Genomic DNA, 25,452 nt, shown 5'->3' with positions numbered 1-25,452 from the left:
TACTGCGGTATGAATACTGTTAATAAAGTAGCTTGGAAGAACAAATAGTATAGTTTTTCTTTCTAAAAAAAAAAAAGATGGGAAAGTATCTAGTTGAGATTGTACTTAGATATCTTTTTTTTTTTGAGTGGTAGTGTTTGAGCAAGTAGAATATATAGTAATCATCTCTCAATGGTGTGATACCTGTTGTTGAATAGTGATGGACTGGTCATACTTGCTGCCGCATGGCATCCTGGCGATCGTCCGTGTCTTGTCTACTACACTCTGATAACAGTAGAAGATAAAGGCTACCAGATGTCTGATGATGTTGTTGTGGAGGTCACACAGTATAATCCATCTTTTCAGGTAATGGAGGTTCTGATACTGACTTGAGGAAGCTCAGTGTTTCAGAGTATTCCTGTACATAAATCATGTGTCAGATTTTTGGCTAAAGGAAAATCAGTTTCTCTTGGAAGTATGTATTTGTAATACTCTGAGGAAAATGTGTACCAGCATCTCTTACTGTTTAATACTAACTATATATAAAGTTTAGACTTTGCATTTTAAGGTATAACATAAAACCCTCAAAAATAATCTGACTCCTACAAATTTATTTTAATTTTTGTGCTGTCTGTGAAAGTTTCTACAGAGCGATTTTGTCGTGTGCTCTTGCAACCCATTTAGAACAGATCTCAAACTCTGAGACTCTTGTTGCAGGATAAGAAATTAAGAGACCTGTGTTTTGGTCCTTGCTAGGTAGCTGGCTTGCTCGGAATACATTGTCTGTGCTGTGTCTTCTGGAAGCATAAACTTGGGCATTGGATTTCTTTGGTGAAATTCTTCCACTCTTCCTCCTGTCCCCACTGCCTGGCATCTTAAAATTCAGAGGTGGAAGAAGAGTGTGAAAACTGTAGAATAATTGATCTGTTTACTTATCTCTCCATGTGAAATTAACAAGAATATAATGCATACAAAAGGGGAAAAAAAACCCCAGGATCTAAAATTTTAAGGCAAATTAAAAGCCATTTTGTTTAGGTTTTTAGGTTTAAGTTACAGCCATATCTCATTGATAAAATTAAAACAAGTTCAGGCAGCTTGGATTAGTATTTAAAATTTTAAGTGTTTAAGGTATTGATTATATATGTGTTACTGTTCGTATTTAACACTTTCAGTCCGAAGATGAAGTGTTGTGCTGCCTGGTAGTCCCAGATTACTTCAGCCATGCTGCTTACCTTTATAAGGAAGATGAAGTGTTTGCTTGTTCTACTGGAACTGGCAGAATCTCCTTGCCACAGGAGAAAATCATATTTGGCATACAAGGTAACGTGCTGTGGAGGGGAATCACTGTTGATACCTTCTGAGTATTTAGATATCTGAGAGAGCAGTGTCATACTTGTGCACCTGTATTAAATGTTTCAAGTTGGGAATTTCTCATGAGTGTATGGAGAAGTGCTGATGTGACATCCAGTATTGTTACTCTACAGTGTTTCAAATGAAAATGAAGCAGATCCCTATTCTTGGTATGTGAGAGGATGGGGGTTTTGCCTGTGGGGCTTTTTCCTTGTTTTTCTTTTTCCTAATATTCACTGTGGGTTGATTCTTTCCTTGAAGTTAACTCAGTGTCAGATGTCTCTAAGTATGTCATACATGACCTGCAGAGGTGTTTTCAAGTAGGGCAGGGACATCGGTCCTTAGGTAGAATTTGAATTAACAGAATCTTGAGTTTTTTTCTTCTTTTCTTCCTTTTTTTTTTTTTTTTTTTTAACACTTGCATTATCTGGAAGTCTACATCTAGAGTAGCAAATAGTTCCACAATCTCTAAGTCAGGTGCAGTAAGCCAGTACTGTTGGTTGGTTAATGACAAAAAGTAATAATTGTCTATGAAACTTACATTTTGGTTTTAAAATAAAGGGGTCTTTATGTGCTTGCTTTTTTTTTCCCTCTCCTCATTTTAGGAGATAGTATTTTAGGAGCAGGTTCCTGTAATAGCCTTCCCATCTTCTTTGCCAAAAAAAGCGGACTTCTCACTATCTTGTCCAGGGAAAATGTTTCTGTGCTTCCTGAAGACCTTGAAGATGCCCTGTCCTCTTCTATTGCTGGACCAAGAAGTGAGGTAATGGTTATTTGCTTGCCTGATGGAAAACAGGGCACAAATAAGGTGGTCTTTTATGTCACTTTTGAATTTTCACTGTGGAAATCCTGGCTTGTTTGGGTTTTAGAGTTGTTTTTTTTTTTTAAATAGAGACTTAAACACATGTGATGAAGGCAGTTTTCAAAACATAAAAATTTTTACATCTGCCAGTTCGGGTAGCTTTTTTTGTTTTCCTATGTTTCGCAGTTGAGGTTTCCATGAAATTTGCATTTTTTTCCATGTAGGTGTGTTGCTGTCTATCACTAAGCCTGATATAGCACTATAGTCAGTTGTTATTATTGACTAGTATTTTAGTGGAAGGCCTTTGTGTGATTGCTCTGATGGAACTGTATTTTTCTTAACAAACTAGTCTCTAGTTAAGTTTGTCTGCAGTTAGACCATTTTTGTGGATGATGGTACTCAGGAATACCTTTTAAATTCTGTGAAGAATGGTGGGTTTGAATCTTCAAATAATTATCATTAAAAATTCTGATGGGCAGAATAAATTGGTGTAAGTTCCTTTGCAGATGGTGTGAATTTTGGTCAAACCTCTGTGTGACTTTCATTGTATGGTATCTTAGAGGTTTATGTTTGACTTAAGAAACACAACTGCTTCCAGGTGGTGATTTTATTTTAAATCTGTGTCGTTACTACTTAAAATTTTTGTTTTCATTTCATAATGAAGACTAATATTTGTCTTTCAGCTGAAGTTTTTATTTTGCATTTTCAGAGTCCTGCATTTGATGCAACCAGTAGGCTAGAAATTATAGCTCAAGAAGATAAGACCAAATTACTGAAAGCTGCTTTTCTACAGTACTGCAGGTAGAAATTGCACTTCGTTTTTGAGACTTTGCTGGTTTTGAAGACACTCTGATATTTGAGTAAGAGATTGTCTTGGTTAGGATACTCCTGTGCTATTTTAGTTGTAGCTATTTTAGTGACATATCTTTATTAGGAAAGTGTTAAATAAGCCTTGGGCTGGTGAAGAAAGGGTATGTGCTAGAAAGGAGCAGACTTCTGTAATCTCAATGACTTGTCACTTTGTGTAAATTCTATGGGAATGTTTGTGCCAGTGAAACAACTTTCAGCTTTGCATTTTGACTGCTTTATTCTTTATTAAGTGGTGTTTTGTTGTTAAAAAACTTTCTTTTTCATCATCATTTTTATTTGCCTAGCTCTTTTCAGCAATACTTTTGAATGTGCTTATGACCATGAAGACTAACTGGTATGGTAGACCTTGGGCAGGATGATACTGGTTTTTTAGATTGGCTGATATGGAAGAGTGAGTGGAAAAAAATACCCTGTTTGTCAGACTATCCTGATAAAAGCAGTTGGACTGTGGGGAGGCATGCGATGCTTCTGAAAGGTTTGATGTTGAGATGAGTGATGTAAACAGAGGAGGAAAATGAGGAAAAAGGAGATAAACAGATCTGTAGATTAATTATATTTAGAGGGGATTGTTTACAATATTTATGTATTTAAAAAACAAAACAAACCCTCTTAGGACTAATCTCCTTCAAGAGTCTTAAAACTTGGAATGAAGAGGTTTGAGATAACAAGAGGTAGGAATGCTTTTGACATAGAGCTTCGTGTGAGGTAAGAAATATTGAAGGGGATTAGGCACAGAGAATAAAGGATACCAATACAAGATCTGTAAACAGGCACAGAATTTAGACAAATTCTGCAGGAATTCAGAAGTGTCATTAAACAGAAGTGCTGCTGGAGGTAGCTGGAGTAGCTGTGGTCTGAGAGCACAGTTAACAAACATGTCTTTGAGGATGTGCACAAGGGGGTTGGAAACGGAAGTGGGAGGTAGTAAGGAAAACAGTGTGAAACAGTATGAAAGTTGAAAGTGATTTTGATAAAAATCTGGGTTATACTTATGAAGCCAGAAGAAAATAATAATTTTATGTATATAGTAGTTATTCTGAATTTTTTTCCAGAAAAAAATAGTATGGTAAAATAATTGGAGCAATCTTGCACAGAACAGGTGTAGCATTGGCCTGTCCAGATGGGCACCGAGTTGATGCAGACCAAATAATGGAAAGTTGTGCAGCCACTGGAAGTGTAAAGTCCACCAGCTATACAGTGAGCACTGGCAGCTTTACAGACCTAGTGATCTTCACAGGGAATAGGAAGTTCCATGGAAAGATCAAGTTGACCCTTTCTGAGGGCATTTCATGATATGAAGAAGGTCCCATGTAATTTCCTTAGAAACACATCCTGCTGGGTAGTAAAGATGGGACTTTCTTTTTTAGTAGGAGATCCAGTATATTCCATTTTTTAAAAGTATCCTTTGCTTTAGTTTACCTTTGTGCAATTTCTGGATGCACTGCTGGCTTTGGTTTATTTTTTAATTTGTAGACATTGTGGTCATGTAAGTGTTCAAACTGAAAGTTTCATGAAAAATATAAATACTTCCAGTACTGGAATCACAATATCCCTTCTCAGTCAGAATACTGTAATTTTTTAGTCACAAAATCAAGTCTCTGGGGTTTGTGTATATGGCATAATTCTTACATAGAAATATGACTTCCTACCTTGAAGGTCTATGTTTGGTTACTTCTTGCTCTTTTACTAATTGATATGAATGAAAGGATTCTTTGCAATTATAGGAAATAAAAAGAATGCATTATATTTGCTGAAGTGTTTTCCTGAGAGCTTTTACAAGCTTCTGCTCTATTGCCATTAGTGGGAGTGATTGAGAAAATGAGAAAATTTTAAAACAAGCAATTGAAATTTAGTGACTTAGCTACCAGACACATCCAGACTTGGCTCTGTGTGATGAGTATTTTCTCTTAAATAATAATAATACTAGAGGTAATAAAATAAAGTGTGCCTTAACTCCTGGCTTGTGCTTTTTTGGTTTATAAGTTGTGCAGCCTACTTGCTTTTAAAGAATTTGAATACCTTTTATCCACAGGTAATTTAGAGAGAGTGCAAACAATGCTTGACGTATATAATCAAGAACTTCACAAAAAGTGTATCAGAAAATCCTGTTAACTGAGGGGGTTTTTCTTCTATAATCCTGTCTGTTGATTTTATTTAACATACTTTATTTCATTTCTTTCAGGAAAGATATAGTCAATGCACAAAGCATGGTAATTGAGCTCTTCCCAAGTAATGCAGATCTGGATTGTGATGCTGAGCTGGATAGGGCAGTGACTCAGATCAGTGTGGACTTAATGGATGACTACCCTGCCTCTGATCCAAGATGGGCTGAATCTGTACCTGAAGGTAAATGTGATATGTTGGTTTTTGAGCTTTTTGGGTTGTTTTTTTTTTTCTGAAATAGTATCCGTAATATTCTAAATAACATTATACTTTAAGCTTTGCAAGGAAGGCATAGGTGTCTCTTGCCCTCTACCACCGCTAGATACATTTGCAGAAAGACTTAAAGATGCATCTTTTGATACTACCAGATAAACTTGCAGTCTGCTGTGATTAGTTCTTGACTTCATGTAGTAAACACAAGCAGCAAGGAAAACGTATTTCTGAGAAGGGTACTTTGTGCAAGGATCAGGTGGTGTCACTTTAGTATTTCCATGATTCCTTGCGTAGTTTTGAATAATTTTTAAAAAAATAGATGTGTTAAGAGAAAGGGTTTGTTTGTTCATTCTTAGCCCTTTTGTCAGTGTGACTGCACAGCTTCTGGTCACCTTAGATCCTGGGTAGAGCAAGCTCGTATTCTTCTGGGGCTTTGGTATTTATGTCTGCCTGAAAGAGGACTAGAGAAATTGATTTACGAGTATTTGTTGTACATAAAGGATTAAAGCAGACATGTTTTCAGCAAGAAACTTCTTTGTTCATGCTTTGGTGTCTCTTACAAGTTTTAATTTGAAAGTGGTCCCAGGACCTCTAGGCAGTAGTTGCCAGTTACGGGGTAGAGGCTTAATTTGAAAGTTCATGTAAATATTTACAGATGGATGATGTTTCCTGTTGTTGTTTCTGTGTGGCAGCCAGATGGAAATTGTCAGGCATCAGATCCTCTTTATTTCCGGAAACAACTTTAATTTGGCAGCCTATCTGTGTTTATTCTTGACTAAAGCCAGAAGTGAAAATTGATAGCTTCTTGGAAATCGTCTTGCTAATTTTGCTCAGTGATAGTTCTTCCAGGCTTTTTATCTTGATATTCTAACTACACTTAGAATATACAAAAAATCTGGATGCACAGTCAGATCTGAATGCATGTTAGCATTGTAGTTTCTAGTAGCTGTGGTCTAGGACATAATAAATTTAGCAATAGCTAGTCCACCATGAGGATAAAAATCTGAGTCTGAATCCTACTAAAACTAGAATATGCTCATGAGCTGCTATTTTAGCAGCGTAATAAATTGGGTACTTCAGAATATTACTGATCTAAAGATACTTTAATTCTTCTAAAAGCTTTACTTCAGCTATGATAGAGTTAAAAAAACAGATTAAAAAGAGCATGGTAAGTAGTATATAAATGTGTGTGCATATACTGTAAGAAGTACCGGTGTGGTACTACTGTAAAAATTGACAGATAAGTTCACTTCAAAGGCAAAAAACACAGTTACCCAGAAATGAAGATATCAAGTGCTCTGATCTAAGATTTTACTTTTTTTTAGAAGCAGCTGGTTTCAGCAACACGTCTCTCATTCTTCTTCATCAACTAGAGGATAAGACAAAAGCACACTCCTTCTTCATTGAGTTTCTTCATCAGGTAAATTCTACTGTTCTTTTGGTATCAGCACACACAGATTATTACTTTGTCTTGATTCTGCTAGAACACTAAAGTTTAAACTGCATGGGGTGTTTTGTTTTGGTTTTTTTTGTAATGAAAGGTTGGTGCATTTGAACGTCTGGGCAGCTTTCCAGTGCGAGGGATGCCGATGGCCACTCGCCTGTTGCTCTGTGAGCACGCAGAGAAACTGGCAGCAGCTATTGTTCTCAAGAATCACCACTCTAGGCTGTCTGATCTAGTGAATGCTGCTATACTGATTGCATTAAACAAAAGGGAGTGTGATGTTCCACCAAGCCTTACCCCTGCTGATGTGTTCTTCAGGGAGGTAAGAAACCTGTCATTCATGAATTACTGTATAGTGTTGCATGTAGTAAATGTTACAGTGCGTTGAAATGTACTTTGAAACTCTTCCCTGTGAAACTGTAAAAGTTAATTCAACTTCACACAACTACCCTTTAGATAGGGATGGTGTGGTAGTATTTTCCTCACTTTAATGTATGTACTGTTTTGTGTCTGCAGCTGAAACGTGAATTCTGACAAATTTCTTGTAGCTGAAGTAAAGTTGTTACAATTTCCAACATGGATAAGAAATGAAAAAAACAATTGAAATTCTCTGACACATAAGAAGATGTATGCTAAATTACCATTTTTAAGGGACGAACTGAAGAGTATAAAGCTCTCCAGACAGGAGAGCTGCTTTGATGAGCTGTCCTGGGTGGAATTATATTTATTCAGTCTCTTATAATTTTTGTCTTCTCTAACATTAGTCAAGCTAAGTTAATTCTCAGTTTATGCCACGTTCCAGTCAAGTGCTCTGTCTTTATTTCTTTCTTCCTTCTTGAGAAGAACTATGCACAAAACATTTATTCTTAGGAAGTTTTTTACTGTAGAGAACAATAGTTGCTAAGGGAGAATAATAAATATAAAAGAAAATAGAAATAATAGTCTGCTATTTTAAAGCAGATCTGTTAAGCAGTATACTTTATCTAACAAACATTCTGCTGCCAAATATTCCAGAAGATGATGGAGGAATATGCTTAATGGAAGTGTATGGAGTTGCCTTCAGAAATGAGGATTTTTTTTTTTCCCTGTCAGATTTAAGTCCAGAAAGAAGGCATTTTTTGTAGTCTTAAGTATTGTGTGAGCCATAAGCTGGTGATTTCATTATCCATTAGGGTACTCGATACCTTTTAATATTTTTTGGCTATTTATGTGGTTTATAATAGTAAGTAACGTGCATCTTTTTCTATACAGCTCTTAAATTGGCTTTCAGGTATCAGCTGATAGTGGACATGTTTGTGTTCAGTGTAACTTTTCTTTCTGTCTTCAAGGTATCCCAGATAGATTCCATCTTTGAATGCTTATTAGAAGAGGAGGAACAAATCCTGAAAGATGTGCCTATTGAATCAATTGAGTGGGCCCAAATAGTTGTCAATGTGAACAACATCATTAAGGTACAGAACTGCATTAACCAAGATGTTTGTGGGAGGGGAAGATAAACACTGAAGAGCACAGAACAAGTTCAGCGCAGCTCATCCAAGTTACTAACATGAGAGGAAAAGTGAATATGCTTTTCACATGTCCAAGTACAGTAGGAAGGAAAAGACAGCCTTGGGCAGAATTAGGGACATTCCTTTTCCTCCTGAGCCACCATTAAAGATAATTTGAGAAATTGCAGCTTTGTTGGAAGCTGCGAAGTCGTGAATATGTAGCAAAGAGTGAAGAGCTTGTGTTTGACCACTGAGGTTTCTTGCTCAGTCAGTATGTCCCCTTCTGTACAACTGAGAAAGTGGTGTAGAAAGAATGTGGATATTTAAAGAACATTACAGAATTATAAAAGACAGCATCTTTTATGGTCTGTGTATACTGAGGTAGACTTGAAAATGCTCACATCCTTGCCTTTAAATAGGATATGCTACAAGCTGCCTGTCAGTATCGTCAGTCTAGAGCCTCTTTATATAAAACAGGAGAACTTCCAGAAAGAGAACCTGAATATATTCCATGGACAGGTGAGAAACTACTATTACAAGTTCATAAGTTTCAGAACACATGAATTTCAGTCTGAATTTTAAACTTACTATTAAAAGCTTCTACAGGGTTGTCAGTAGACTAAGTGAAAATGAAGTTTTCATTTGGAGAATGAAATGGGATTAATCAATGAACACTTAGTTTGTCCAGTATTGATGATAATTTTTTAAAACTTGCATTGCACATTTGGCTATAAAACCACAAGCTTGGGGAAAAAAACCTAACTTTAGAATTTTCATATTTTTTTTAATGCATCGGTTCTGGCTGGCAGATCTTTGGGGTACATAACATTAAAATAAATCATAAAATGTGGTCTATAACTGTTCTAAAAGGACTGATGATTCTCGACTTGCGTAGATGTGTTTTGTTTTGATGGTTTAATAATGTGAAAAATTATCAGAATAAATGTTCTCAGAAGCAAGCACTTTCCAGTTGGTGCTTAAGCTTCCTTGTAGCCTCTACATGCAAAACACACTTGTTTAGTGCTTCTAAGACAAAAGTCTTGTGAATAGCAGGACCCATGCAAACTCTTTTAATCTTCTGTCTTGACAACTACATCAAAGTGTTCAAATCAGACTAACAGAAGTTGCCTTTTCCTTGTGTGTATTCTCTTAGTTTGCTTTAAAATAGTCCAAGTAGTTCTTTTCTTCTGGAAGAAGAGCTGCTATTGGTAGTTGGCAGCGTAGATCTGCGTAGTTCCGGATTTTTGTTTACCACATCTTGGCCCAACTTAATATGTAAAAGTAGATGGGAGTAGTTGCTCTTTGGGGGTGTGGATCAATGATGGTATTACGTTGATTTTCAAAATGAAAACATTTATTAGCTTTTTTCCCTCGTATTTTTTTTTATTATACATAGTAATGTTTTTCTTACACTTTACCATAGATTGCTGTGGTGACTGGATTTTTGCTTTAATGTTCCCTGTGTTGTTTTCCAAAGCGTCCAGTGGCCTCCGCACGGCGATAACGCGTCAGCACGGAATCATTCTGAAGGTGGTGTATCCCCAGGTGGACAGCAACCTCCGCAGCGTCGTGGCTGAGCAGCTGGTGGCACTCCTGGATTGCTTCCTGGACGGCTACGTTGCTCAGCTGAAGTCTGTGGATCGCCTGGCCGATCAGGAGCGGTACAGCAGCGTGGAAATGGAATACGTCCAGAAAAGATCCGAACTCTTGTCCCCTCTCCGTAAGTGCTCTCCGTGTTCTTTAGCACAAAGATTAAATGGTCCATTCAATGAGGAAATTGCACAGATTTGATAGAGTAGATGGGATCTCTATATGAATTCTGCTTGCTTTACACATTTGCTTTCAGAGTACAAGTGACTGGTTTTATGATTTAATGAGATAATTACAAAATAAAAGCAGATCACAAGTTTGCATCCAGGACTGCACTCCATGTGCATACCTCTTATTAGGCATGTGGCTGCTTGAATTTTTTTTTTTCTACTAACTTGTTACATTTTCCTGGCAGGATTTTATCTTGTTCTAAAAGTAGCCTGTAAATGGATTTCTAGATGTTTACATTGTTGCGAGTTGAGATAAACTTATATGCCTTAAAAGCTTGTTTAGTATTTATCAGGGAATAGTTACTTTTTCAATATCGATTATTTAATAATTGTACCCAATGTGGTCAAGTCTTCAATGAGTAAGTGACAGAAAAGCTCTCTTTTAAAATGGAAATAATTTGGTGTAAATGCATTTTAGTAACTTTGGAAAGTTTAGGTTTTTTTACTAAAGCAAATGATATAAGTAGAACAATCTATTGATAATTTTTGAGCATTCTTAAAAAAAGTTTCATAAATTATCATTGTTCATTTTCCTGACATTCATGGGCTGTGTTAGCTTATGAATACATTTTATATCATATGTTCAATCTAAGGTTCATAATTCCTTACAAACAAAACTGAGTCTTTTGCCAGCTCTTACATATTTAACTGAATGAAAAGAAAGATTCTAAGTAGTATCTTTTTAATACAAGCCAAATTGTCTGTATTTGTCCTGTTCTTTTTCAAAAGCCTTTGGCTGCTATGTTTTTGCTTTGTGTATTTAAGTGGCTGTTATTATAGATGTTAAGTCATGGGTGGAATTCCCTCCCCCAGTGCAAATAGCAGATGATACTAACTTTCAGAAGAAAAAGAAGACTTGGTGCCATTTAGTATTCCCTTCTTCCCTCTTGTGCTGTGGGACAGAGGTGGTAGGTCAGTGTGCTTGCATGTTGCACAGGAGATGTGTGCAGTGGGGGAATATTCCTTTGGGAACGTGTAAGTATCTCCTTGATGGCAACATTTGAAACTTGTTTTCATTTTTCTGGTCTCAGAGGAAGATGAACTTGTTTGATGAAACTTCTTTTTTCTTGGTTACTTAGTGTCCCTGGGACAGTACCAGTTGGCAGCTGCTTTAGCAGAGAAGTACTGTGACTTTGATATCCTGGTGCAGATGTGTGAGCAGACAGACAACCAGGCCAGATTACAGCGCTACATGACACAGTTTGCACATCAGGCAAGTCCTATTTCCTTTAGATAGTGTTTAAAATAAGTTTGCACCGGAAATGTTGCAAAATGTATTATTTTTTTCTGGGGCTTTTCCCCCCTTTTTTTTAATACTTATGTATTTACATATACATACAGGGGTAATGTGGAAAATCAAAGTCGATATTCACTGTAAAATATTCAATGGAGTATTTTCGTTGGGAGTGCAAAGCTAGCCAGCAGAAATAAGGGTACTACCTGTATGGGCAGTGCCTTTTCATGGGACCTTTTTAGTGCCCCAGACACTTTAGCTCACTCTTAACATTTTTCAGCATTTTGGGACTTCTTCAGTAAGGTGCTGTTGTCAGTACACTGTTGTTTTATTAAACTAACGTAATATAAATCGGAGGATAATTTCCAAAAGAGATTAAACTATTAAATGTATAAATAGAAAAGTAATTAATGTATAAATAGAAAAGTAGTTACAAAGAGTAGGAAGGTAGGGCTGTTGCTTTGGGGTTTTTTGCATTGTCCTGCTACATATTTGTTGGACAATTTTTCCACTGTCTGTTAAAACATAGTGTAAAAACTTCTAAGTGTGCTGAAATACTAGAAAGCTTAAGGAAAAGGTAGTAGAGATTACTTGACGTGTGGGACTGGAACAAAAAGCTCTTAATTTGAGAGTTGGTGAGATGAATTTGTTTAGCTTTCCACAGCTATTGGGGAAAGAGAAATCCTGCAGTCTACATGTTTCCTAGTAAAGAGAGTATATAAAAGTTGTTATAATAACAAAAAACAGAAGTATCAGTAATAGAAATTATAGCAAGCTGTTTAAATAGTACTTCTTAAATACTCAGCCTGTCAAAGGGCATAAATTACCTCTTTTTTAACACTTCACATGTTTTATTTTAAAGGGGAAATGTAAGACTTCCTGAAAAGAAGATACTGTGGCAAATGTACAGCTGAATAGATAAGTCTAATGGATAGACTATCAGACTGATGGCCTCTTCAGACTTCATTTTTTAAATTGTTCATGGAATTAAAATTTAACATTACTCTAATATTGTCCTGAAAAGACTAAATTAAATCTCGAACAGAAATCCTGATGAGTTATTTCACATGGAAGTTTTTGAGGATAAAATAGGATGCTTTTTCTTGTAAAAAAAAGTTTGTTTAAACAATGCCTGGAAGAAGTAAGGTTGCAGGTTAACTTGTAGGTAGGAGGGAATGTTTCAAAAACGGTGACAGCGGAAGTAAACTTATTTATGAAAGGACATAGTAAGCATGGAGTTTCAAGGGGGGCAAAGGAACTGGTATGAAATTGAGACTAGAAGAATTGTGATTGATGTGATTCCTGTTCTTGTGTATTAATGTGGAGAATCTGCTTTTGGCGCTTCCGTCGCTTTAATTGAAGGATTCTGTGTTTATCAGCATCTGTTGCAGAGACCGCATGAATGCTTTAAACACTTTCGATCAGGGCTCTTACTGGGTTTTTTATCAACAGTGTATTTTGTGGTGTGTGTGTGTCTGGATTTATCAAGCAGCTTCTTACTATTTTCTTACCAATTGTATTTTATAAAGCACTTTGTCTTAGGAGACAAACCAGATACTGAAATGTAACTTTTAAAATTTGTTCATATTCCTGTTATCTTCAGAACTTTTCAGATTTCCTGTTTCGCTGGTATCTAGAAAAAGGAAAGCGAGGAAAACTGTTATCTCAGCCTATTGCTCAGCATGGACAGCTGGCCAGTTTCTTGCAAGCACATGAACATCTGAGCTGGTTACATGACATCAATAGCCAGGATTTGCAAAAGGTAGGGTTTCTTAAATACAGCCAAATGGAAATACCACATGTTGAACAGGTCAAGTATGTATTCAAGCAGATAACTTACCTAGTTATGACTCTTCCCCATCAAAAGACAGCTTATCCAGGTGAGTTAGGGGAAAGATGCCAGATAATTAATGGAGTACCGAAAGTCTCCCTTCAGGCACCATCTATTATCTAAGCCACTGTACCATGTAATGGAAATCAGGGCTGCTTTTCATCCATAGTTGGTGGCTAGTACTTTTTACTAAGGAAGTTTGGTTTGGCTACATGATCACTACTTCAATGGAATTGGGGATTTATAGTGAATATCAACAGCACTGAAATACTGTCCAGTGAGGGAAAAACTGAAACTTCTATTTCAAGACTAACATCTTAAAGCTAAAGAATTTGGAGGTATCGTGAAAGTAGAAAAGCTATTGATAATTTTAATCACTTACATTCATAGTTTAAAGTACTTTTTTATAGCAAGTGTGCATGGGGGTAGATTAACATGACATTGTTTTTAAACATGATCATTTGTTGCCTTCTGGGCTTTCCAGTTACATTCCCTCTTCTTGCTGGTCAGTCTTTCCATCCTTCTGCATTTCATTTAACAGTTAAAATTGTTTCAAATCAAAAATGGCTTCCTTCAATCCACATGCACATCTGTTAAGCATGCAAACCATGGGAACATTTATCCTACTGCAAATTCTAGGTTCATAATGCCATATCTCTCTTAAACAAAAAAGCCCCACCCACCAACCCCAACCAAAACAAACAAAATCCACTCTGAGAATATTGTAATATTCCATTTGTGTCAATTGAAGTTTTCTTAGCAAAGCACTTCGAAGAGGGGAATAAGGGTTCTAAAATACACAGTTAATTCAGTTTAGATAGTTTATTTCTGAGGAAGTTCTCAGAAGCTGTGCCTTTGACTGATAAACAAATTCTTGCCTCTGTGTTGGGTTACTGCAGCAGTTATACACAATTTTTTTTTTCAAATTCCCGAATTAACAGGTAAATCAATCTGCATGCAAAAGTGTTCTGTCAAAACATATTTGCCTAATTTCATGGCAGAGTATTGAATTAGATCCTAAAGATACAATGTGTGAAGTTGCAATTTATCGTTTGAGAGAAAGGTAGGGGATTTTTTATTAGTACTGAAAAGATTTTTTTTTTTTTTAATATATTGTTGGAAGAGAGGGCTGTGTCTTTTCCTGAAGAGTGTAATGCAGAGTTTTATTGTGCAAACTGGACAACCTTTAAAAAGAAGGGTTACAGTGTTACAAACAATAAATAGCTGTGAGACTTCCTTTCAGATAAAACTCTTGTCTGTTAACCTTCCAATCCTAATTTATAAAACTGATTTCTAATTTTAGGCTCACAGAACATTGCAGACTTTAGCAAATATGGAGACACGATATTTTGCAAAGAAGAAGACACTTCTTGGCTTGAGCAAATTAGCTGCACTAGCCTCTGACTTCTCAGAAGACATCCTACAAGAGAAAATAGAAGGTAAGAAATAAGAATAGGGCAAAGTGAAGAAAAGACTAATTAAATTACTGAATTAGAATCCCACTAATTTTGCAGATAGCTGATTTTTTTATGTTGAGAGCGCTTAGTGTGGTACGGATAAATGGGCTGATGGTTTTGCTCATTTTAGGAAGCCGCAAGGAAGACAGCATGAGGCAGTAAGCTGTCTTCCTTGTAGTATTCACTTTCTTGAAAGTATTACTTCCTTGAAAGTATTCACTTTCACATGTGAGTTAGGATTACGAGCATGGCAAATTTGTACCTTTCCACTTGTTCTACTAACGTGTGAAATATTGGCATAAATAACAAGCTGCACTTGTACTTTGAGAAGTGAAAGTTGTAAACCATTCACACTGAATGTATTTTAATGAATCTGCATTTTATATTTCAGATGCAAGGTAAAAATTACTTAATTTCTTAGAGCTTATTTATAGAATGGCTTTCAGTTTTGAATTCTTCTCAGGTCCTGAGGCTCTTAGGCTGTACATGGAAATCCAGTAACCGTGTTGTAATGTAATTACAAATATATACAGGTGTGATCAAGATGTGCTTTCTCAGGGTTTTGCTCTCTGTATCTAGAAAGGTTACCATGACAGTGTTTCATTGTGCTCTATCCGAAATGATGTGAACAGGAAAAGTACAAATATCTGTCCTGCTTCATTACCAAATGCAATGGTTCCACTGCTCTGCCATTCGTATGCCTTTGGAAAATACTGTTAGTGCAGCACATGTGCTGTGAGTGTGAGAAAAAGCAATTCTGCACTACTGGTTAAAGGATTCTGGCCACCAGGGGGAAGCTTTGGAATATTGACTCAGGGTTGCTGCTCAAGCTTACTTCTGTTTATCTGCGTATTTATCCATCTAGGTAATGAATAGTTCTTAAATGCTGTTGAAAAAGCCTGGTAATGATTATGTTAACTAAGTAAGCTTTACAAATTATTTTTAGCTCATAATAATAATGTATTATCTATCTTCTAAGTTGTAAAACACTGCATGAAATCTTGAAGTTTAAATTTAGTTTTTTATCACTGTGAAAATGCCTATGCTGATGTGAAGAATCTCACCTTTAAATAAGAAAATTTAAAAATGAAAAATGAGAAAACCAAAGCTTTATTTAAATGGACTAGAGGATTCTCAAAATTTGCTCTGGACTTTATTCTGCTACACATTTCTGTGTGGCACATGGTGCAGTGTTTAAAACTTAATTTCTTTGTGTATCACTTTCCTATTGATAAAGAAAGGCTAATTATTTCTGCCACATTTTGCTTATTCCTCCAAACAGATAAAATGCTCCATAGAATTATTTTCCCTATTCTACCATGCAGTGGAAGTTGGTGGGAAGGGCAGGGTTCATACAGTGTGGTTGATGTTTATTCCATTTTGAATGTCTCAGACTAGCAAGTTTCTGATCCTAAAGCAGATCATACTGGCAAGTATAAAACTGTTGAAAACTGAACAGTTCATGAGATGGAACAAGTCCATGGCACAGCTCCTTGAAGTTGCAACCAGCTTACTTTCCTGCGCAGTGCAACAGCTTCCATCCAATCCTGTGTATTAATTTTGAAGTTTTGGGGCAAAATTGGAGTTATCCATTTTTTATTACGCTGGGAACATGAGTGAAAAGTAAGAACTAATTCACTAGGATGGCGGTATTGAAGTGGAAGTATTTCTGTGCTTTGGGAACGTGGATGAGAGTCCAAATGGAATGCTTCATAACAAACGCTTGTAGGCTTGAATAATGTTGTGACTTGACAGTTACTGTTGTGCCACAAAATTTATTATTACATTTTAATAACATGAAACATTCATTTCCTTAAATGACTACAAGAAATATCAGAGCAGGAGCGCTTTTTGTTACATCAGGAGACACTTCCCGAACAACTCCTGGCAGAGAAGCAGTTGAACCTCAACGATATGCCAGTGTTGTCTGCATCTCAGCTTATTGATGTAAGTGCTTTGTGTTTTCTTCATTACACAGGTAAACTTCCAGGATGTTTTCTGCCTCTTTGTGGTAAAATAAATGAGGAGGTCACAGCTGCCTTTATCCCTTATATGACTTGCTAAGCACCTAAAGATCTGATGTATGAATTAGTTCAACTTTGCTTAGTTCTACCAGCACCAAACATCAGAATGATGGGTTTAGTGCTAGTTTTTTCTGTTGTGACTGTGTGCTTTGGAGGGCTGCTACGAGAAAAAGCAAATCAGATCAGTGCCAGAAGTTGATTTATTGGTCTAAACCAGTTTTTGGATGTGAGAACAGTTTTTACCTTCCTTTACATTCTCAGTAGGGCAGAACTTGGAAGGCAGAATGAACAAACAATTCTATCTTAGTGGAGAAGGATGCTGCAAGATAGAAAAAGGAAGAACTAGAAACAGGAAGAGGCTTTTGGTCACCTGTTGCAAAGAGGCACCGGAAGTCTTTCTACTTTTGTCTTCTTTTACAAAAATCTAACCTGTAATGAAACAAAAATGTGAACTGTTCCAGTACAGGGATAAGTAACAGTGCTGATTCCTTTTTCTCACTCCTTTCTGGTGGTAGCCAGGAACCAGTAACCTTACTGATTTTGCCTTGTTTGCCACATATTTTTACCATCCAGTGATGCACACAAAAAATACTCCCATGAATAACAGCAATACATTGTAAAAGAAGTCAGTCCTGTCTGGGTGTCAGTTTTGTAGCTCCGTATTTTTCTGTAATCCTGTGGAAAATCAAAAGCTGACATGTAAACAAGCATGCTAAAACTGTGCTAATAGCAGACTGTGAAATCCTTACCTGCGTCTTTTAAGTAAGGCTGGCTGTGGGATTAGGGAAGGGTAGGAAGTGTCAGTCAGGGCTTGGCAAGTGCTGGCGCCACAACAGTTTTCTTTCTGAATTCTCTTTTATTGTCAAACCAGTGTTCATACTTGCTCCTTGCAATGCAAGAATGAAACTCAGAAAGTGTAAATTAAAAGAGTGTTAATGCTAATTTTCCTTTGAAGTACTAATTTATAATTGGGGGATATGAAATACTGAGGGGGAACTTGTTTTTAAGAGGTGAAAGGCAGCACATGTGCTGAAGTACTGCTTTGAGCTTAATTACCGAAATAATTCGGAGAGCTTATTTGTGGAGCTGAGCTCTGGCTACAGTAGTCCAGGAATGTTACAGCCTTAAATGGCACTTAAATTTGAAACCCAGCAGCCTTGTATCCAGTATCATTTGCCCACAGACCATTGTCACATAGGTGGAATGCTGCTCTAAAACCTGAAGTATATTCCTTACTATAAAAATACTAGCAGTTGAATCAAGACATATTTTCATGAGCAGGTCATGTAAGCAGAAAATACGTGGTGGTCTTCCCACAGTGGGTTGTCCCTGATACCAGTTACGTTAGTTTGCAGGCTAAAAATAATTCTCCATGTTAATCTCTGATTTCATAGATGTTTATATGTGATGAGAACAGAAGAGCCAATGAATATGACTTCAAGAAGGCACTTGATCTGCTAGAATATATTGATGAGGTAAGAAAACTTTTTGAAGGATTTCTAACCTGGAGACTTTTTTATTATTATTTAAGCTAGGATGGTGCATCTCTAGTTAATGAACATATTGGCTTAGTGTATGGTAATTAAAGCAACCCCTGATGTGTTTTTTCAGTTTGTTTTTAAGTCACTGGAGACTTAATGCCAAATGTGGTTTAGATAATTTAAGAAAAATTACACTCTTCATCTTCACTTCCCATTTATAGTCTAGAGTTTCTTTTTTAGAGCCTTGCTTCCCTACAGGCTGTCTCCAAACAGGACAAAGATCAGCTGTTTTTAGAAGCTTAGTTCTTGTGTCTTCCCTCTTGGCAGTTTCACTGATGGTCATGAGGTAATGTGGGATAGTCACCACTTTTTAACATGTAAATAGCTTTGAACCACAGATTTGCCATCTACTTTTTTTCCAACTGTATTTTTTTTCATCTAAATTAAATAAATGCTACTCTAAACCCATGAGATGTAGAATTTTTTTTCCCCACAGATATTAAAGCTTCTAACAACTTGTGTAGAACCATTCAGCACAAATTGGAGGTGGTAGTTTCTGTGCAATGAAGAAACTGCCCTTTTGAAATCAAATGTGTATCTTTGAAGATATTTACTAATATCTTCATAAAACATATCTTAATGTGGACACTAATGCATGTTAGTTAGCTTGGCCATAACGAAAAAAGAACTTTAACTTCAGTCATCATTTAGCACATGGTAAAATAAAATTTGCCTAGAATACAATGTTGTACAAATTGGTATTTTAAAATGTGTCCTTTTGTGTTAGTTGGTCTTCAGCAGTTGAGTGGTGATGTATTGTAGAAAGTCTGTATCCATGATTTCAATGGAAACAGTGTTTGATGTTTCAACAGTCCGATCAGATCACCTGTTAAAACAGCGTATGTTAAAAATTATGTTTGGTGATTGAAGAATCTGATTTATTGGTGCAGTCTGTGTGACAGAGTGATTATTTCTTTGTAGAAAACCCAAAAATTTTAGTTTGTCTGTCTTTTCTCTTTATATGAATTGAAGGAAGAAGAAGTCGATGTAAATGATCTTAAACTTAAAATTCTCTGTAAGGCTCTCCAAAGAGATGGGTAAGTACAAATATAAGTTATTGTGACACAGCTTTTCCAGAATTATATTTTTGTGTACTATTCTCTAATTCATCAAAAAGATTTAATTTCATAGGATAAGGTTAGTAAAGTATAATGTATCTGATCAGAACATATATGCTTATTTGTAAAGTGAAACCCCAGCAAAAAAAAAATCTGCAGTACTTTGTTGGTTTATCTCACTGGCAACCTACTATGCAGTCCTGGCACCTGACACAGAAATGAACCCATGCAGCTTTTGTTCTTGAACCCTATCTTGAGGTAAAAGAAGTGACCAATCCTGAACCTTTTTTTTTTTTTTTGTCCTTTGAATCATCTCAAATAGAAGCTTTTTATTAAAAGTAACATAGGCATAGGTGACTCCTGCAAGCTTTTATTTCACTTGGGTTTTGCCATTGAACCACACTGGCAATTTCACGACCTTTTTGAGTTAAAGCTGCATTCTAGGCTGTGAGAGATAAAAGCCTAAATAGTGCTTAGAAGACCCACTCTTATGGATGTTCAAAACCCAGTACAGGCAGAATCCAGTTGGTCACAAGAATCTTCTCGTCATGCAGTGATACTGTTCTCTCCCAGGTTAAATAGCTCAAATGGCATTTCCTCGCTTTCCTTTCTAACTTTCAGGAGTCTTCTGCCTTTCCTAACTCCTATCTATGTTCCAGGAGGGACCAAAGGAAGAAAAGATGAGGAGAGAACACATTCCAAATGCACTGTGCCATTTGTGATTAAAATGGAAATTAGCAGCATTTGGATTCACACTTACGCATAGGATAGATTCCAAAGGACCGTGGTGTCTAGGAAATAAATTCCTAATTGCATGACTAAGTTATGTGCACATATAACACAAATAACAAGCAGAAAGAGGTTCACACTATTCCAGAACTCCTACATGACACCAGTCCAGTTTTTGGTTTATGACCTATCTACCCTGGACAAGCACAGGGTTTTGAATGTAGCACAGTTCAAACACGTATAATGCTGACAAGATTTTGGCCACCCTGGCAGCTAACCAGGTGCAATTTGAGATGCAGACTTTACACCGAATAGTGTGTAGAAAACTTGATGTCCCAGCTGAGCTCACAAAGGCTTACAGAGAGGTAGTGTTAACTTTCATCTGTGTGCAAAAGTAAGCATTCGACATGTTACAGTACCTGCTTTTAAGGATGGCCTGTGGTTTCTAGCTTGAGGGCTACAGATGGTGGTAAGGCTCTTGGGTAGGATGGAGAGCCTTGCTGAGTGTGTGCCTGGTGTTCTGCTAGTGTCCTCACTGTCCTCCTCTGTGCCCAAGAGGAGGAAATCTCCCTGCCCTCCCTCCTTTCCTCACATGCTTCCTAACAGAATTAAAGATGTAATTCTAGACATTTAGGAGCTGAAGAGACATCCAGGGTAAAACCAGTGAAGTACAGAGGATTTGTCAGTAATAGCTTCTGGATCCAGGTCCAGATCTGTTACAAGCATGTCCCACTGGCCCATGGTAGTTTAGGGAGTGATATGAGAACCAGTGTTGTCTGACAGCTTAGCACATGGAACAGGAAATTTTAACAACTGAAAGGTTAGAACCACAGCAAAACAAGTTAGGTTGGTGTTGACTTAAAACTGGTACATATAAAGCTCCGCAAGGATGGGAAATTGTCATTTAAAACAATCTTCCTCTTAGAAAAATCTGGGATTTTTTTGTATCACAGGTGAGACTGGCATTCAGTCTTCACGTTTAATCACAAAGGAGACAAACGATTTGTTTTGGGACTGTGTGTGCTGTTACAGGCCTGCAACTTAGATTCTGCGGATTTTTTCCTCCTTTCTTTTCTCAATGTTTGATTTTTGTTTTATTTTGATTTTTTTTCACGTTAGAGAATTGCTTCTCTTGCTTTATTCTGCCAAGAAAATAAATCTACACGTTCTTCACCTCAGTTGTAAAATATAATTACTGAGAATAGGTAGTTATCTCAATGGATAATACTTCTATTTTATCAAAGAAATAATGTTGTTTGGTTGGGGTTTTTAATGGTTTAGAAGATGGGAAACATTTCTGTTCTCCTAACTAGACTACATTATAGTAGTGCAATTTCATTCCAGTTTTACTCTTGTAATAAAGACTAATTAACACAAGGTGGAAAAAACCTTTTGCTTTGAGCTATAACCAAGCACATAATGTTTCCATGTGGACATGTGTTAATCACCTTTGATAATCTATCAAATTTTCCTGTGTTTTTATTTCTTGTTAGTTTTCCTAGTATTTTGTCTGTGCAATTCTCTCCCCAAATTATTCTTTGACTTTCAGATGGTCCTGTTCAGATGGTAGAGATGATCCAATTGAAGCATCTAAAGATAGTATATTTGTGAAAATACTACAAAAGCTATTGAAAGAAGGTAAAGTGGACTTAAATATAATTGAATGTCTTGAAATCGTTGTTTCAAAAGCTGTTTAAGATCAACATTAGCATGTAAAAGTAGCATTAATAAATTCTCAGAGTAATAAAAAATTCATTCCACTAGACAGTTAATATCATATGGAGCTAATTTTATCTCTGTAAACTGTTCAGGGGGGTAAGCGATGAGCAGATTTCTTGGTTATAATCTTAGTATTCTAAAGTTCTTTGCTCAGTAGGGCACTCAGCAGGTTTTCAGCAGTTGCTTACTGTGCAGTGAAGTAGGTCTTCTGGAGGTAAATACGTATCTTCTGTAAGATCCAGGATAATAAATAATTGACTATCACTCAGAAGAACTTAATCCATTTTAGCCAAAATTTTTTTTTCCTTTTGTTTTCCGTTTCCAAAAGTTTAAAAAAAACCAAAACACCTCCCATTTTCTACTTAAAGCTGACTATAGGAAGTTATGGCTGTGAAAGTTACAGCTGGAGGAGGGAGGGAGAGGAGGGAAGCAACTGAGAGTCAAAGCCTGTTTTAAATATTACTGCATAGAAACTTTTCCCAGAACAGAGAAGGCTTCACGTGAAAAATACAAGAATTAAGTTCTTCAGGACAGTTCCAGTTCTATGTTCAATCCTGTCGATTTCCTTGCATTTGTAAGACTTGCACACCCTACCCTGAACTGTTGCAACTGATACATAGTTATTGTATAACTGAGGTTTCTTTCCTCTTTCCTTTCTTTTATTTATTATTATTTTTATTTAGGTAAAGTTTGGATTTTAGGTTTAATTATTAAATTACTGAACTCTGGGTAAAGAAAATTAACTCCGTTTTACAGGCTACTTGAGCTTTGTTGTATTTCTTGACGTATAACAGAATCAGAGCTTCCCAAATCCTCTGCGGCAGGCACAGGTGTTTACTCAAAAATGATATTAACTGCTCGTGCAAAGTGCATTTATCAGTGTTGTAATAAATGGGTTTGTGTTGTAGGAGTTCAGCTGAGTGAGTATTTACCAGAGGTGAAGGACTTGCTTCAAGCAAACGAACTCGGCAACTTGAAATACAATGCTTACTTTGAATTTGTGCTAAAAGCAAACTATGAACTCTACGTTCAGGGACAAGCATGATTCTCACCAGGGTTTTTTAATACTTTTTCTAAAGAACTGTTGAATTCATGTGTACTTTTTAATGTTTTGTTTGGTTTTTTACTAAAACTTTGTGATAAAGTCTGTATGAGTAATGTACTTGGTCCTAAGTGTATAGACATTGATGCTTTCGTCAGGGGAGGCAGAGTTGTGTTTTCAGGCAACATAAAAATAAAGTTTTCGTTTTCTGTGCCTTTCATAAACTTGCTGGTTTTTTCTGTATCTTGATTAGCACGTGTCCTGTCTGAGACTGGGGTACACAGACACACAGGGTGAAATGCAGGGACCCACTGCAGAAGGTGGGAAACTTGTGTTGTCACCACTGGGGCTGTGATTTCAGTTCAGAGAAAACACCAAACACATTCATGCGAAGTGACTGCGTACATTACTTAAGAAACAACTGGTTATTCTATCAGATAACTCCACTGTTTCTTTGTACAACACTTTTTGCTGAAAAAAACTGGGTAATTTCAGTTTTGCCTTAAAGGTTACTTGCACAAAAAGGATAACTAACTTGTCACTGATCACTCAGCTTGTCTGTGACAGAAAGAAATAAAGTACAGCTCTCATTTGAAGTCTTCTGGACCAGTCAATATACCGTTCTTTCAGTTCACATCTGTAAGATTAAACTTTTCCCAAAAATTTTAGTATTGTATCCATTTAACTTCCCTTTAAGCTATTTCTAGCATACATGTAAAATGGGATTAGCAGCTCCCCATGCAGTCATTGACAGCAACTGCTTGTGCCTAGGCTCAGAAGAAACCTCGAAAGCAGTTATGAAAGTGTGGGAGTACAGCATGATCTTCCTTACTTCCATGCCTTGGTTTTTACTGGTAGGCACTACTAATTTCCATTTATCCTTTTTAGCCCCAGTTAGTTCTCTGACATGGGAATAAAAAAATAAAAAAATTCCATTTCTCAATTATTCTGATTGACAGCAGAATTTAGTCTTTTGATTAAAAAAAGGCCTTTCAGTTGCAATCTGATGTGTTGCACCTTTCTTTTGCATGTCGCTGAAGAGACAGAAACTGACTGGAGAGCAACTTGCATGCCCTTATGTTTTACTTGTCTGGCTCCATGCCTGCTGCAATAACTTGATCTAACAGCTGAGAAGGTCAGAAGTTAAACTGGTTGAAGAGAATCCAGTTTCTAGTTTTAAAAGCACAGCTCCCCTCCCGTGGCTTCCCCTCCTCCCTGTACTAATACAGTAAGCTGGGCTGAGAGTCTGAACATGTTTGGAAGAATACATTTATCTAGAGAGGTTCAAACTAATATGGGAAAGAAATGCACTAGCAGTCATCTTCTAAGATTGTTCTAAGCAGCGAACTTTGCTCTTCTGCAGTCTTGCATGGCTGGGAAGTGTGAGCGGAACTCTCAGCTACAGCTTCAAAGGAATTGCTTGTTTAAAGCCTTGGAAGAATTCCACGTGTTCGCCTGAATGTCACTTTGAGGGTGCTTTCACGTTGGTAAATTTAGCGGGGTTTGGGGAGAAAGGGACTAATGGAATAAATGATTGCTTGCCCCTGCCAATATATGTTCTGCCTTAACTTTTCCCAGACTCTTAAATTTTGCTTGAAGAGGAATCTCTTTAATTGACTGTCCACCATAAAACACTTTGGGGATATCTCATACTTTCCTAGACTGTTGGCCAGATCTCTGTATTCCATCAGGCATGGCAGGACAAGCCCTGGAAAGCTTGCTCCAGGTGCAAGCAGTTCTGATCACCCTTAGCTATTGTTTCAAAGTGCCTGGCTTCTCTGCTGGGTCCTGTTCATCATGGTTGATGTAAAAGCGTTCTCCAGGTTTTTGGGAAAGGATGAACCTTGTTGGGTTTTCTACTGTTTTACTCTGCTGCCGGGTTGGGAGGCATTTGGCATTTGTACAACAGCTTTCCATCTGACTATTGCCAAAACAGAAGGCTACTTGCAATGAGTTTACTTAAACAACGCCTCATTAAAATAACTTCTATGTCTAAACAGATGTTTAATGTTCTTGTACTAGTAATGTTGAACTGGTTCACTGTTCTGTTGGAAAGTTTGAAGAGTCTGAGATTTGGGGCTATTCCTCCTCTCTGTCCTTCACTTCATTATGTAATAAGCTGTGCTGGTGCAGAGCTCCAGTCTCAGATTACTGCTCCAGGAGGATGCCTTCATTTACCACTGCATATGGAAGGTGGTAAATGCCAGAGCTTTAGGTTGTTTCTAAGTGTAACAAAAACAAATAAACTTGTGGCAAAAAAGATGAGGGTTCAAACGTCCTAAGGGGGATGGATAGCTCCACTTGAATAAGGATACACATTGTTTCTTAAATAGTTATTTTCTCAGTAATGGAAAGCACAGAGAGTACAGGAGGTACGCATTTGTATCCTTTGTTGCCGCCAGAGCAGCAGGAGAGTTTATCAGTTGTCATTTGTGATCAATTTCAGAAGCTATGTATGGTAGATAGTGAGTTCTTTGTGCCCAGCTCTGTACTGGAAAGTCACTCCAGCTGCTTTCTGACTTGAGACAAAAACCACATTCATTTAGTGAATACAGATAAACATCAGCTCTACCTGCAGAAAATGGTATTTTACTCAGAAGTGGGAGAATTTAACATTGCCATTTGGGCACTTCGCTGTAAACTAGATTGGGGTAGAGAGAAAATAAAAAGGAACAGAAGGGATAGAGTG

At 36.9% G+C, this 25,452-nt stretch overlaps 1 protein-coding gene across 2 annotated transcripts in view; it reads left to right on the top strand.

Moving 5' to 3' along the window:
* The window catches only part of NUP133 (nucleoporin 133), a 30,384-nt gene extending 7,025 nt beyond the window's left edge, over positions 1 to 23,359 (top strand). The window contains exons 9-26 of one of the 2 annotated variants that reach the window (XM_032102323.1): positions 198 to 345; positions 1,152 to 1,299; positions 1,935 to 2,092; positions 2,841 to 2,932; positions 5,184 to 5,347; positions 6,706 to 6,797; positions 6,919 to 7,143; positions 8,150 to 8,272; positions 8,728 to 8,827; positions 9,786 to 10,028; positions 11,208 to 11,341; positions 12,966 to 13,124; positions 14,497 to 14,632; positions 16,479 to 16,597; positions 18,069 to 18,149; positions 19,188 to 19,252; positions 21,552 to 21,640; positions 22,630 to 23,359. In XM_032102323.1, the coding sequence (XP_031958214.1) occupies positions 198 to 345; positions 1,152 to 1,299; positions 1,935 to 2,092; positions 2,841 to 2,932; positions 5,184 to 5,347; positions 6,706 to 6,797; positions 6,919 to 7,143; positions 8,150 to 8,272; positions 8,728 to 8,827; positions 9,786 to 10,028; positions 11,208 to 11,341; positions 12,966 to 13,124; positions 14,497 to 14,632; positions 16,479 to 16,597; positions 18,069 to 18,149; positions 19,188 to 19,252; positions 21,552 to 21,640; positions 22,630 to 22,766 (2,413 nt within the window). In that variant the 3' untranslated portion in view covers positions 22,767 to 23,359. Of the gene's footprint in view, positions 1 to 197; positions 346 to 1,151; positions 1,300 to 1,934; positions 2,093 to 2,840; positions 2,933 to 5,183; positions 5,348 to 6,702; positions 6,798 to 6,918; positions 7,144 to 8,149; positions 8,273 to 8,727; positions 8,828 to 9,785; positions 10,029 to 11,207; positions 11,342 to 12,965; positions 13,125 to 14,496; positions 14,633 to 16,478; positions 16,598 to 18,068; positions 18,150 to 19,187; positions 19,253 to 21,551; positions 21,641 to 22,629 lie in introns of both variants that reach the window. The other variant, XM_032102322.1, reaches the window with a different exon arrangement.
* The last annotated feature ends 2,093 nt before the right edge of the window (positions 23,360 to 25,452 follow it).

Source organism: Corvus moneduloides, chromosome 3, assembly GCF_009650955.1.
Source record: "Corvus moneduloides isolate bCorMon1 chromosome 3, bCorMon1.pri, whole genome shotgun sequence".
In the NCBI taxonomy this organism is placed as follows: Eukaryota; Metazoa; Chordata; class Aves; order Passeriformes; family Corvidae; genus Corvus; species Corvus moneduloides.
Note: the sequence above shows the minus strand (reverse complement) of the source record. Positions and strands in the feature narration are given on the sequence as shown.